The following is a 14798-nucleotide window of genomic DNA, read 5'->3' on the forward strand; positions in this document are numbered from 1 at the left end:
GCACTCTCAGGGAGGCTGAGGTGAGTGGAGGTCAGGAGTTTGAGACCAGCCTGACCAATATGGGGAAACCCCATCTGTACTGAGAATACAAAAATTAACTGTGTGGGGCTGCGTACGCCTGTAATCCCAGCTACTCAGGAGGCTGAGGCAGGAGAATTACTTGAATCCAGGAAGTGGAGGTTGCAGTGAGCCGAGATTGCGCTGCTGCAATCCAGCCTGGGTGATAGAGTGAGGCTCTAACTCAAAAAAAAAAAAAAAAAAGCCTTGCTACATCTAGAATGTTGTATATCAAATTTGTTGTAGAATATGAACTTTTGAGAACTCTAGTGACCCACTGATCCTATATAGCACTTGTTAATAAAAATATATATCAAGATAAAGTGTTCATATACACATGCACCATTGGATACCATTGGATAAAGTGGTACTGGGAAATTAGGCAGAATGATTTGATGATGAAAGTTTGCATTTCACTTAGAGTGCAGCTCTCGGATATAGGACTTTAGTGAGACCTATGTGACTGTTCCTGGTATTGATTGCATTGTTAGTTGTACAATGCAACCATAGACAGTCACACACATTAAAACAGATGGTTCCTGCCGACAGGGTCTGTATAGTTATCAGATTTTCTGTGCGATGGCTCCATACATGTTTGTTTTTGTTTTTTAACTTTTAACAGATGCGGAAGAAAATACAGGTTTCATGTAGAATTCCCTAAAGTTATTTGTAAACTACTTCCAAACATGTGAAGGAATGTGATTTAAATAATTCATGATTTAAATTTCTTGGTAAAATATGTATTGATGGCATAGGACTGGTATATGTAAAGGAATGAGTTATTGCAGTTCTAAATTCCACCACATATACTTCTGGGTTACTTTTTGAGGTGCCCGGTATGTAATACAGCTCAAGGATAAAAAAATGACTAAGATCAGGCCCCTTTGTGGGCTAATACAGTAATGAATGAATCAGACATACAATGTTGCCAGTAGTGTGGTAGGTGTTGTAATTAGAGGTATAAGTAGGTCACAGGGTGGGATGCAAAGGAGAGCATAGTTACATGTCCCTGGGGGTGGAGGGAGAGCTTCACAAAGGAGGATTCAGAAGAATTTTGATTTGGGGGTGGGAGGAAAAAGAAAGAAATGAAAAAGAAGAAAAAGTATTTTGAATGAACAGTAGAGGTCAGGCAGAGGTGATTTTGAATGAGGGAGCCACCTATGCAGAGGTATAAATTAACATGGATTTCAGGCTCCATATTCTATGGCAGTAAAAAAAAAAAAAGGCCTGGCACGGTGGCTCACGCTTGTAATCCCAGCACTTTGGGAGGCCAAGAGGGGCGGATCCCTTGAAGCCAGGAGTTCGAGACCAGCCTGGCCAACATGGTGAAACCCCATCTCTTCTAAAAAATACAAAAAATTAGCCTGGCGTGGTGGCACATGCCTGTAATCCCAGTTACTCGGGAGGCTAAGAGTAGAATTGCTTGAACCCTGGAGGTGGAGGTTGCAGTGAGCTGAGATGGTGCCATTGCACTCCAGCCTGGGCAAAATGAGCAAAACTCCATCTCAAAAAAAAAAAAGAAAAAGATAAATTAACATGGACCATTCAGAGAATTACAAGCATGCTGAAATACAGGATACAAATAAGAGAACTGAATCTGAGATTTTTGTTTGTTGTGTGATATATTTTGTTTGTATCTTAAAAGAATAGTCTCCGAATTTTTTTGATCAGGCACCACAAAAGTAAAAATGTTTTGACCATTTTATTTGTTGCTTAAATACATTTACTTCTATACTGATGCGATTTGCGATGTACTTTTTTTTTTTTTTGAGAAGGAGTCTCATTCTGTCACCTGGGCTAGAGTGTAATGGTGTGATCTCGGCTCATTGCAACCTCCACCTCCTGAGTTCAAGTAATTCTCCTGCCTCAGCCTCCCAGTAGCTGGGATTACAGGTGCGCACCACCACACCCAGCTAATTTTTGTATTTTTAGTAGAAACGAGTTTCATCACGTTGGCCAGGCTGGTCTCAAACTCCTGATCTCAGGTGGTCCACCCGCCTTGGCCTCCCAAAGTGCTAGAGTTACAGGCGTGAGCCAGTGAGCCACTGCGCCTGACCTAAATTTAATTTTTGTAGTGACAGGATCTCACTATGTTCCCCAGGCTGATCTCTATCTCTTGGCCTCAAACAGTCTGCCTTGGCCTCCCAACGTGCTGGGATTACAGGTGTGAGCCACTGTGCTTGGCCTCCATCTGTTCCTTGGACATTTCAGGCACGTTTCTATTCTAAGGCTTTTGTATTGTTGTACTCTGCCTGGAACACTCTTCCCTTGTATCCCTCAAGTCTGCATCACTGTCTTACACTCTTCAAACCGTGCTCAAGTGACAACTCAGTGAAGCCTCCTCATTACACTGTTATAGTTGCATCCCCACTCCCATCATTTCTGACTCCCCTGTGCTGTTTCCTTTTGCATTGCACTTATTTCCCTTTAATTTTTATATAGTTTACTTATGTTTTAGTTTGTTTTTACCACAATGATGGCATCTTGTAACACATTGAATATTTCTAGCTTTAGCTTCTTTGCCATAATCACTTGCCAATGAATGTTGCAGTAAATGAATTTCATGTGTACTTCTAATTTTTAAAAATTTCATTTCATTTTTATTTACTTATTTATTTTTGAGACAGGACCTCACTCTATCGCCCAGAGTGGAGCACAGTGGCATGATCACAGCTCTGCAGCCTTGACCTCCAGAGCTTAACCAATCCTCCCACCTCAGCCTCCTGAATAGTTTGGACTACTGGCGTGCACCACCTGCCTGGCCAAGTTTTCTTTTTTATAGAGACAGGATCTCCCTATGTTTCTTTTTTTTTTTGAGGCGGAGTCTTGCTCTATCACCCAGGCTGGAGTGCAGTGGCAGGATCTCTGCTCACTGCAAGCTCTGCCTCCTGGGTTCATGCCATTCTCCTGCCTCAGCCTCCCGAGTAAATTACAGGCGCCTGCCACCACGCCCAGCTAATTTTTTGTGTTTTTAGTAGAGACAGGGTTTCACTGTGTTAGCCAGGATGGTCTCGATCTCCTGACCTCGTGATCCACCTTCCTTAGCCTCCCAAAGTGCTGGAATTACAGGCGTGAGCCATCGTGCCTGATTGGGGTCTCCCTATGTTTCGCAGGCTGGTCTCAAACTCCTGGGTCCATGTGATCCTCCCACCTTGGTTTCCCAAAGTGCTGGGATTACAGGCATGAGCTGCTGCACTCTCATTTTAATCCTACTCAAAGGAACCAGCTGCTTCTTACAAAATATATTGTTTATATAAATAGGTCATCTACTACTGAAGATACCTTTCTTTTCTTGGTTCATAAAAAGTAGTTTTTTTTTTTTTTTTTCCCACTATTCTTTGTAATAGAGACGGGGTCTTGCTGTGTTGGTCACGTTGGTCTTGAACTCTTGTTCTCAAGCAGTCCTTCTGCCTCAGTTTCCCAAAGTGCCAGGATTACAGGCGTGAGCCACCTTGCCCAGTCAAAATTAGTTCTTTGAGTTCATTTGAACCCAGAAGTTAGGGACCAGAGTGGTCAACACCCATAGTCCCAGCTATTTAGAAGGCTGAGGCACGAGGATCCTTTGAGTCCAAGGAGTTTGAGGCTGGAGTGAACTATGATCATGCCACTGTACTCTAGCCTGGATGGCAGAGTGAGACCCCATCTCTTGAAAAAACAAAAAAAAATTAGTTATTTATGTATTTTGTTATTGATTTAGAATCCTGTAACCCTGTAAGAGGAAGCACATTAAAAACTCCACGTTTCATAAGTGGGTTTTTTTTTTTTTTTTTTTTTTTTGAGATGGAGTTTCACCCTTGTTGCCCAGGCTGGAGTGCAATGGCATGACTTTGGCTCACCACAACCTCCGCCTCCCTGGTTCAAGCAATTGTCCTGCCTCAGCCTCCTGAGTAGCTGGGATTACAGGCATGCCACCATCACTGGCTAATTTTGTATTTTTAGTAGAGACAGGTTTCACTCATGTTGGCTGTGGGGGCTGGTCTTGAACTCCTGACCTCAGGTGATCTGCCTGCCTCAGCCTCCCAAAGTGCTGGGATTACAGGTGTGAGCCACTGGGCCTGGCTCATAAGTGACTCTAATGCTTGTTTCTTAACTGCTTCAGCAATGTTTCCTACATATACTGTATCAGTATTTCCTGACAATGGAGGCCATTTTAGTTTCTTGCTACATTTTTGTTTTCCATGTCAGGAAGGAAAAGTGGCTTTTCATTTTTCACTATTAAGGAAGAAATCTTAAAAGGGAATTTGATTGTAAAGGGCTGAATTAAGTATCATATGATTTTTATATCTCACTGAAATAATTATAAAGGTCTGTCTTTATGTTTTAAATATTTGTTTTTTTGTTTGCTTGTTTGTTTTTTGAGACGGAGTCTTGCTGTTGTCGCCTAGGCTGGAGTGCAGTGGCGCGATCTCGGCTTCCTGCCAGCTCTGCCTCCCAGGTTCACGCCATTCTCCTGCCTCAGCCTCCTGAGTAACTGGGACTACAGGCGCCTGCCACCATGCCTGGCTAATTTTTGTATTTTTTGAAGAAGAGACAGGGTTTCACCGTGTTAGCCAGGATGGTCTCGATCTCCTGACCTTGTGATCTGCCTGCCTCGGCCTCCCAAAATGCTGGGATTACAGGCATGAGCCACCACACCCAGCCCTTAAATTTTTTTAAATTGTGATGGTTTTTCTATAATTAGCTAATATTTCAAGGCATAATATATACATAGAACAAGCGTAGTATATATAAAGACATATTTCAAATGGTGACTTGAATGTTTTGACCAACTTGTCAGATGTGATGGGGTTTATCTTTTTTTTTTTTTTGAGATGGAGTCTCGCTCTGTTGCCCAGGCTGGAGTGCAGTGGCTGGATCTCAGCTCACTGCAAGCTCCGCCTCCCGGGTTTACGCCATTCTCCTGCCTCAGCTTCCCAGGTAGCTGGGACTACAGGCGCCCGCCACCATGCCCGGCTAGTTTTTTTGTATTTTTTTAGTAGAGACGGGGTTTCACCGTGTTAACCAGGATGGTCTCGATCTCCTGACCTTGTGATCCGCCCGTCTTGGCCTCCCAAAGTGCTGGTGTTACAGGCTTGAGCCACCGTGCCTGGCCTATCTTTTTTTTAAATTTCATAATATGAATGATGTAGATAGAAGGTAAAGTGTCAGCTCTGCTGTTTTTTTATTTTGCTTGTGCTTCTATTCTACTTACAGACATTTTGTTATTTTGTAGAATCTTTTTAACCTAACACTTGTGCATTTTGTTGGGGTTGTTTGGTTAAAGTAAGATGAAATCCGTAAGTTTATTTGACTGGGCAATCAGAAACAGCTGTATATCTGAAATTGTAAAGTGAGTAGGGGCCCCATTCTCCACCCTTTTACAGTGTGGATCTTGCCTATAGAGTGGCTCACAGATCAGACAGTAACTATCATAAGGACAAGGGACAGTTAACAACTGCCAGTCTTATTTTAAATGTGTTAGTAAAACATAGTTCTTCTTAATTCTTAAATGAAATATAAATGGAAGATCTATTATTTACTTTCATACCACTGTGGATCATTTTGGGGACATCCTACCTTGAGTTAACTGGTTTACAGGGCTTTAAGAATTTATTACTTATAATGTAAACCACACTGAATTTAAAAAGAAGTTCATTTGGAAATATGTCCATAGATTTTTAAATTTCTTTTTTCATTTGTCTGTGTTTAACTCTACAAAAGATAATGTTCTATATAAACTTACCTTTTACTGGCTGGATGCATTGGCTCATGCCTGTAATCTCAGCACTTTGAGAGGCTGAGGCAAGTGGATCACCTCAGGTCAGGAATTTGAGACCAGCCTGGTCAACATAGTGAAACCCTGTTTCTACTAAAAATACAAAAATTAGCTGGGCATGGTGGCGGGTGCCTGTAATCCCAGCTACTTGGGAGGCTGATGGAGGAAAATCACTTGAACCTGGGAGGTGGAGGTTGCAGTGAGCCAAGATCGAGCCATTGTACTCTAGTCTGGGTTACAAGAGCGAAACTCTATCTCAAAAAATAAAATAAAATAAAATAACCTTTTCCCATATAGTCACTGGGAAACTATTGACTGGTTTAATGTAGAACAAGAATATGGTTTGGATTCCTTAAGCTCTTTGATTAGGCCAAGCATAAAATATTTCTAATTACAACCAAGAACTTTTTGTTTCCTTTCCTTTCTTTCTTTTTTTTTTTTTTTTTTTTTTGAGACAGAGTCTTGCTCTGTAGCCTAGGCTGGAATGCAGTGGTGCGATGCGATCTTGCTCACTGCTACCTCCGCCTCCCAGGTCCCAGTTCAAGCAAGTCTCCTGCCTCAGCCTCCCGAGTAGCTGGGATTATAGGCATGTGCCACCGTGCCCAGCTAATTTTTTTATATTTTTAGTTGAGATGGGGTTTTACCACGTTGACCAGGCTGGTCTTGAACTCCTGACCTTGTGATCCACCCGCCTTGGCCTACCAAAGTGCTGGGATTACAGGCGTGAGCCACCGTGCCCGGCCTTCATGCATATTTTAAATTGTATTTTCATTTGACTTAACATGCCTTTTTAAACTGAATTATAAATATTTCTTATTTAATTGAATCAAGCATGTATTCACAACATTCTTATACCTCACAAATTGTTTCTTCAGGTCTGGCACCGTGCCACTTTAAATCCTTTTTCAATGAGAAGCCCTTCTCTAACTAGTCTAACACTGCAGATGTACTGTTTCTTTTCTATTGCAGATGAAGTTGCGGAAAATAATGAACATGATGTAACTGCTACTGAATTAGATCCCTTTCTGACAAACTCATCTGAAAGTGAGATATTTGCTTCTGAGTCAAGTAGAAGCCTAACAGAAGAGCAACAACAAAGAATTGAGAGAAATAAACAACTGGCCTTGGAAAGAAGGCAGGCAAAGCTGCTGAGTAATAGTCAGTCCCTAGAAAATGGTAAATTTTATGCCAAATTTTATGTGCTACCATTAATATATCAAGGACATGTTAGATATTTTAACATCTCTGCTAGCCCCCAAAATAAAATACTTCTAGGAGTGGAAAAGTGTGATGTTAAGTTTATGTATATTTTAGAGACTGTGTGTGTGAGACAGGAGGGAGAGAATGTATGTGTTCCTCAAAGAATAAATGAATCCAGGATGGTTTTCTAGATAGCTGAGCACCTCTTAAAAAATTATTTTAATCACCTGGCCAGGCACGGTGGCTCATGCCTGTGACCTCAGCACTTTGGGAGGCCAAGGTGGGTAGATCACCTGGAGACCAGCCTGGCCAACATGGTGAAACCCCATCTCTATACTAAAATTACAAAAATTAGCCAGGCGTGGTGGTGCACACCAGTAATCCCAGCTACTCCGGAGGCTGAGGTACAGGAATCACTTGAATCAAGAAGGTGGAGGTTGCAGTGAGCCAAGATCGTGCCACTGCACTCCAGCCTGGGTGAGTGAGTGAGACTCTTGAAAAGAAAAAAACATTTTAATCACTTAAAATTGATTTTAAATTCTTGATAAACTTATTCTTCCCTGAATCCTTAAAGCATGTGTCATATACTATTACCTTTAGGACAATAATTATAATAATACATAAAGAAAAGAAAAGGCCAGGTGCGGTGGCTCATGCCTGTAATCCCAGCACTTTAGGAGGCCAAGGTGGGCGGATCACCTAAGGTCAGGAGTTCAAGACTAGCCTGGCCAACATGGTGAAACCCCATCTCTACTAAAAATACAAAAATTAACTGTGCATGGTGGTGTGCACCTGTAATCCCAGTCACTTGGGAGGCTGAGGCAGAATTGCTTGAATCCAGGAGTTGGAGGTTGCAGTGAGCTGAGATCAACCCATTGCACTCCAGCCTGGGCGACAAGAGCAAAACTCCATCTCAAAAAAAAAAAAAAAAAGAAGAGGCCGGGTGTGGTGGCTTGCGTCTGTAATCCTAATACTTTGGGAGGCCGAGGCGGGTGGATCACAAGGTCAGGAGATCGAGACCATCCTGGCCAACATGGTGAAACCCTGTCTCTACTAAAAATACAGAAATTAGCCGGGCATGGTGGTGTGTGCCTGCCTGTAATCCCAGCTACTCGGGCTGAGGCAGGAGAATTGCTTGAACCTGGGAAGTGGAGGTTGAAGCGAGCTGAGATCAGGGCCACTACACTCCAGCCTGGGTGACAGAGCAAGACTCCTCTCCCCCCACCAAAAGAAAAAAAAAATGCTTTTTCTTGTGTTTTGTCACTTGGTTGTGAGTTGTACTTTTAAAGTAGCTGTTTAATTTGCTTATCTGTAGCATTCCCTTCTCACTTCTAAAACTGCCTGAAAAATTGCTTTATTTAAAAAAAATTATTATTATTACTATTTTTAGAAACTGTCAATCTGTCACCCAGGCTAGAGTGCAGTGGTGTGATCTTGACTCACTGCAGCCTTGAACTTCTGGTCTGAGGCAATCCTCCAGCATTGGGCTTCCAAAGTGCTGGGATTATAGGTGTGAGCCAGTGTACCTGGCCTAAATTTGCTGTTTGTAACAGAGATTGTGGATTTGGAAACTACATAACCAAATTTGTTAAAACTATATTTAGAAAGAATTGCAAGTTGGTTTTCAATGAAATAAGCAGGATTGTGTGTATCTTTCTTAATTTCCAATTCAGTTTTTCCTTTCAAAATGGAAAAATAAGAATTATAGGCCCAGCACACTGGCTCTTGCCTGTAATCCCAGCACTTTGGGAGGCTGAGGCGGGCAGATCACTTGAGCCCGGGAGTTCAAGACCAGCCTGGGCAACATAGTGAGACCCTGTCTCTACAAAAAAAAAAAAAAAAAAAAAAAAGATTCCATGTTGTAAAAGAAGTTTCACCCAATATATTAAAATTTTCAAGTGAAAATTATTTTGGCTACCTTTTTTTTCTTTTCAATTAAGATGAATTTACTTTTTCTTTTCTTTTTTAATATTTATTTATTTATTTATTTATTTATTTTTGAGACGGAGTCTTGCTCTGTCGCCCAGGCTGGAGTACAGTGGCCGGATCTCAGCTCACTGCAAGCTCCGCCTCCCGGGTTTATGCCATTCTCCTGCCTCAGCCTCCCGAGTATCTGGGACTACAGGCGCCCGCCACCTCGCCCGGCTAGTTTTTCGTATTTTTTAGTAGAGACGGGGTTTCACCGTGTTAGCCAGGATGGTCTCGATCTCCTGACCTCGTGATCCGCCCGTCTCGGCCTCCCAAAGTGCTGGGATTACAGGCTTGAGCCACCGCGCCCGGCCTCTTTTCTTTTTTTAGATGGAGTTTTGCTCTGTAGCTCAGGCTGGAGTGCAGTGGCATGATCTCAGCTCACTGCAACCTCTGCCTCCTGGGTTCAAGCAGTTCCCCTGCTTCAGCCTCCCAAGTAGCTAAGACTACAAGTGCATGCCGTGACGCCTGGCTAATTTTTGTATTTTTAGTAGAGATGGGGTTTCACTGTGTTGGCCAGGCTGGTATTGAACTCCTGACCTCGTGATCTGCCCGCCTCAGCCTCCCAAAGTGCTGGGATTACAGGCGTGACCCATCGCACCCGGCTGAATTTACTTTTTCTTTTTCTTTTTTTATTTTTTGAGCTGGAGTCTCACTCTGTCGCCCAGGATGGAGTGCAGTGGCACGATCTCGGCTCACTATAAGCTCTGCCTCCTTCGTCCACACCATTCTCCTGCCTCAGCCTCCAGAGTAGCTAGGACCACAGGTGCCCGCCACCATGCCTGGCTAATTTTTTGTATTTTTAGTGGAGATGGGGTTTCACCGTGTTAGCCAGGATGGTCTCGATCTCCTGACCTCGCCGCCTGCCTCGGCGTCCCAAAGTGCTGGGATTACAGGCGTGAGCCACCACGCCAGGCCAATTTACTTTTTCTTTATAAATGGATGTTTTATTAGTACCATGTGAAACATTATATGAAGATAGCATTTTTTTTGATGGCAGTGGCTTCCTTGCTGTCAATATCAAATATACCTGGCAATTGGTATTTAAAGCTTACCTCTGTTTATCATACACAACTTAAAATTTGTCCAAATGGAAATAAGTACTTTAAAGTTTCTTATGGATCACTCTGACATAAAACTTAAATGCATTTGGTTTTTATTGGACCTCTTTTTAGTAGTTACGATTTTTGTTTTTAGATGGGGCCTCGCTCTGTTGCCCAGACTGGAGTGTAGTTGCTGATCTCGGCTCACTGCAACTTCTGCCTCCCAGGTTCAAGCAATTCTCCTGTCTCAGCCTCCCTAGTAGCTGGGATTACAGGTGTGCTCCACCACGTCCGGCTAATCTTTGTATTTTTTGTAGAGGCAGGGTTTCATCATATTGGCCAGACTGGTCTTGAACTCCTGACCTTGAGTGATCTGCCTGCCTCAGCCTCCCAAAGTGCCGAGATTACAGGCACGATCCACTGTGCCTGGCCAATAATAGTTTTGATTTTGAATAAGAACAGTTACATTTGACTGTGATCCAAGAGTGTGAATTTAATAACATTCAAAACCATTTTGCTTTTTTTTTTTTTTTTGTTACAGGGTCTCACCTTGTCACCCAGGCTGGAGTACAGTGGCACGGTCAGTTTGCCATCATACCCAGCTAATTTTTTTTTTTTTTTTTTGTTTTGTTGACATGGGGTCTCACTATGTGGCCCAGGCTGATCCTGAACTCCTGAGCTCCAGTGATCCTCCCACCTCAGCCTTCCAAATTGTTGGGATTGGGCCTGGCCTCTCTTGCATTTAAAATGGATCTTAGTTGTATAAAAATGGGTTTATAGGCCAGGCATGGTAGCTCATGCCTATAATCCTAGGACTTTGGGAGCCTGGGGCGGGCGGATCACCTGAGGTCAGGAGTTCAAGACCAGTCTGGCCAACATAGTGAAACCCTGTCTCTACTAAAAATACAAAAATTAGCCGGGTGTGGTGGCAGGCACCTGTAATCCCAGCTACTCGGGAAGCTGAGGCAGGAGAATCGCTTGAACCCGGCAGAGGTTGCAGTAAGCCCAGATTGCTCCATTGCACTCCAGCCAAGGTGACGGAGCGAGATTCCATCTCAAAAAAAAAAAAGTGTATTTAGAAGAAAGTGATCATAATTAACATTAAGTGATCATAGATTTCATTTTACTAAACTAAGCTTTTGAAGAGGTTTGTACTTCTGTGGTACGATTGGATCAGGTACTTATAATGAATAATAATGGTATGATTTTTTTCAGATATGTTAATGAATACAGCCAGGGCACACATGGTTGAAGAGGTTAATACTGATGAAGATCAAAAGGACGAGTCAAATGGATTAAACGAAGACATTCTAGACAATCCATGTAATGATGCTATTGCTAATACTTTAAGTGAAGAAGAGGAATTAAAATTAGAGGAAACACTGCTGGACCAGTCTTTTAAAAATGTGCAACAGCAACTTGATGCTACATCCAGAAATACTACTGAAGCTAGATAAGTTTCCATTAAGAGAAAATGTATCTGTTAAGTCATCATCCTGCAAGCTTGGCGTTACTATGTATTTTTTCTTCTTGGAGTGAAAATCCTTAGGTAGTAAAACTTTTACAGATTATTGTTTAAAATCTGGTAATCTGGTATTTATTTATAATTATGCTTGTCACTTTAGTTAAATCTATTTGTTCTCTTTAGTGTTGGGTTTTATATAGATGTTTCTTCATAAAATGATTAGTAGGTAATAAGGAGTTTCTGCTGCTGGTCTGTCATTGAATGCCTTGTTTTCACTAAGTTTGGAGGTTTTGTTTCTGTTGTTTACTGCTCCTTGCAAAACAGGGTTAACCCATGGACAGTGTGCCCAGAATAGTCTGGGTGAAGTTTATTTGTTTGTTTGTTTTGAGACAGTCTCGCTCTGTCAGCCAGGCTGGAGTGCACAATCTCGGCTCACTGCAGCCTCCACCTCCTGGGCTCAAGCAATTCTGCCTCAGCCTCCCGAGTAGCTGGGATTACAGGCATGTGCCACCACGCCCGGTTAATTTTTGTATTTTCAGTAGAGACAGGGTTTCACCATGTTGGCCAGGCTGGTCTTGAACTCCTAACCTCAGGTAATCCGGCCCCCTTGGCCTCCCAAAGTGCTGGGATTACAGGCGTGAGCCACCGCGCCCAGCCTGGGTGAAGTTTTAAGATGTACATATATTCAATATTAATGTCAGTTTTTTAAAAGAAGTAAAAATTTTCTTAAAAACTATCTACAGGCTTTATGGGTGTTTTTCATTGCTATTTAGTTCTGCAGTTTACACTTTTGGTAAATACAAGGTTTTTACATGTTTTTTAAGGAGTTACTTTAATAGTTAAAAGGTCACATGAAAGGCTAATACATTACCTGACCCTCATAGGTGCTACGGTAGTTCAAAGAATGCTTTTTGGTAACTTACTGACTAGTTGGAGTGAAACTTGCAAAGTATCATGGGGAACATAGCATCTAGGTAGGATTCATAGGAAAGACTTTGCTTTTGATGGAGAAGATTCCCAGTATTGGGAAGCACATGTACAATCATGATACAGAATAAGATTGAGGGGATAAGGAATATTTTAGGAATGCTGATTTTGAGACTAGAGGCGTTAGGGCCAAATCATGAGAACACCTGATTGGACTTCCTCCTGCCAGGTAGAGGGGGTAGTTACAAATAAGAAAGGTTAGTGTTAGGAAAGGCTCTCCCACCCCACTCCCTCACCCCTACCCCAAGCCCCCCGCCACTATTTGTGTGTGTGTGTGTGTGTGTGTCGGTCTCACTGTCACTCAGGCTGGAATACAGTGGCCCACTCCTAACTCACTGCAGCCTCAAACTCCTGGGGCTCAAGCAATCCTCTTGCCTTAGCTTCCCAAGTAGCTACGACTGCACACATGTACCACCATGCCTGGCTAATGTTTTAATTTTTGTAGAGATGGTGTCTCACCCTGTTGACCAGGCTGGTCCTGGGCTCCTGGCCTCAAGTGATCTTCCATGGCACTTGGCCTCTCACTCTCTTTTCCCTTGGGGAAAGGGCAGAGTGATGGTGCTAGACTGGCTTCCATCTACAAAGCCAGGACAGACAGGCATCTTCTTTTCAGGCTTTCTGACTCCAGGTGGGGACAGGGCATGACAGAGATGGTTTGATGGAAAAGCCAGGAAGGTGAGCACAAGGAAAACATCTGGGATGGGGGTCAGGGGGTTGGTTTGTGGGCCTGCTGGGAACTGCCACGAGGACAGGGCAAGAGACGTGCATTAGGAGGATTGTGGCTAACTGCAGCCAATAGGGGATCAGCTAGAAGATGGAGAGCAGTTTCAAGGTGCCACCAAATGCCTATAGAAACTGCTTCCTCAGGAGGGCCTGTTCAGGCTTCTGTCTACCCTCACAAACTACACTACTGAGAAAGAAGGGTTAATTTTTCTTTTTCTTTTTGAGACAGACTCACTCTGTCACCCAGGCTGGACAGCAGTGGCGCGATCTTGGCTCACTGCAACCTCCGCCTCCCAGGTTCAAGCAATTCTCTGCCTCAGCCTCCCGAGTAGCTGGGATTACAGGCGCCTGCCACCAAACAAGGCTATTTTGTATTTTTAGTAGAGATGGGGTTTCACCATGTTGGCCAGGATGGTCTCGATCTCCTGATGTTGTGATCCACCCATCTCGGCCTCCCAAAGTGCTGGGATTATAGGTGTGAGCCGCCGTGCTTGGCCAAGAGTTAATTTTTCTAGTGGGGTGTTTGCTGGCAAAGTAACGAGTTTTCAACAAGGGGAAGGCCAATGCACCTCATCAAAGTGGGAGGGTGGGAAGGGAGGCCTGTGACAGAACTTTACCTGCACCTTACCACCTGCCCTGTGTCCTATTCCCAACTAGTACTGGAGACAGCAGGGAAGGACTGAGTCAAATATGAAATAGGAGTTTTAAGCAGAGAGGTGGACTCAGGACTAAGTCTTATTATCTGAAAGTGACTGAAAATTACCTGACAGATGTCAGAGGGGCCTATGATCCAAATGTAATTACTGGAAAAATAAAACATTTGAAAGAACTGATTGGAGACAAGATAACCAATAATTTTGGGTTTATTAAACTATTAGAAAGGGGCTAGCAATCTGCAGAGCCACCACTTACTGTCCACTCATTACTGAAAACTCAGTTTCCATAGTGACCTAATTATACTTTATTTAATGCAACTTCAATGAATGAGAGAACTTTTTTTTGAGATGGAGTCTTGCTCTGCTGCCCAGGCTGGAATGCAGTGGTGTGATCTCAGTTCACTGCAACCTCTTCCTCCTGGGTTCAGGCAGTTCTCCTGCTTCCACCTCCCAAGTAGCTGGGACTACAGGCATGAGCCACCATGCCCGGCTGAGAACATTTTACATATATGTGAAATAGTTACCCAGTCCTGATCAACTAGAGCACTGAGTGACACACATTAAATGTTAAGTTTGAAAAGACTGTAAAACATTCACATATGACAGCTCTTAGTGAAGTAAGAGCCTTTCATATTCCATAATTGTTTGAAACATCCAGGAGAGCTAGGTCCCGTATCTCCTCTAGAAGTGTGTATAGGCTCCTTCCCTTTGTTTGGCAATATTCTTGATATTCTTCCTGAATGATGTTTACTTTGACCTCTTGGGCAAGCTGAGCTTCTTCCATAGATTTAGTTACTTCTTTCACTAACTCACTCTTCAGCAAAGGGGAGCTCTGATGAATAAGTTCTGTATTGGGTATCTTGTATGGTTTGTTACTAATTATTTCAAGTCTGATTGTATCAGAATGGCAACGTGAGGCCTGTACGGATATTCTTACCTAGCAT

General features: G+C 43.0%; 2 protein-coding genes and 1 non-coding gene across 17 annotated transcripts in view; 2 read left to right on the plus strand and 1 right to left on the minus strand.

Moving 5' to 3' along the window:
• Nucleotides 1-12224, plus strand: part of TIPIN (TIMELESS interacting protein) — a 50017-nt gene extending 37793 nt beyond the window's left edge. For all 11 annotated transcript variants that reach the window (XM_009210458.1, XM_009210462.4, XM_009210464.2 and 8 more), the window contains 2 exons: nucleotides 6782-6988; nucleotides 11239-12224. In XM_009210458.1, coding sequence (XP_009208722.1) covers nucleotides 6782-6988; nucleotides 11239-11480 — 449 coding nt within the window. In that variant the 3' untranslated portion in view covers nucleotides 11481-12224. The remainder of the gene's footprint in view (nucleotides 1-6781; nucleotides 6989-11238) is intronic.
• On the plus strand, nucleotides 517-651 carry LOC116276229. The gene has a single exon (XR_004185658.1).
• Nucleotides 12225-14043: 1819 nt separating the features above from the next.
• Nucleotides 14044-14798, minus strand: part of DIS3L (DIS3 like exosome 3'-5' exoribonuclease) — a 41602-nt gene continuing 40847 nt past the window's right edge. For all 5 annotated transcript variants that reach the window (XM_009210434.3, XM_017960717.2, XM_003901087.3 and 2 more), the window contains one exon: nucleotides 14044-14791. In XM_009210434.3, the coding sequence (XP_009208698.3) occupies nucleotides 14483-14791 (309 nt within the window). In that variant the 3' untranslated portion in view covers nucleotides 14044-14482. The remainder of the gene's footprint in view (nucleotides 14792-14798) is intronic.

This window comes from Papio anubis, chromosome 7 (genome assembly GCF_008728515.1).
Source record: "Papio anubis isolate 15944 chromosome 7, Panubis1.0, whole genome shotgun sequence".
Taxonomy (NCBI): domain Eukaryota; kingdom Metazoa; phylum Chordata; class Mammalia; order Primates; family Cercopithecidae; genus Papio; species Papio anubis.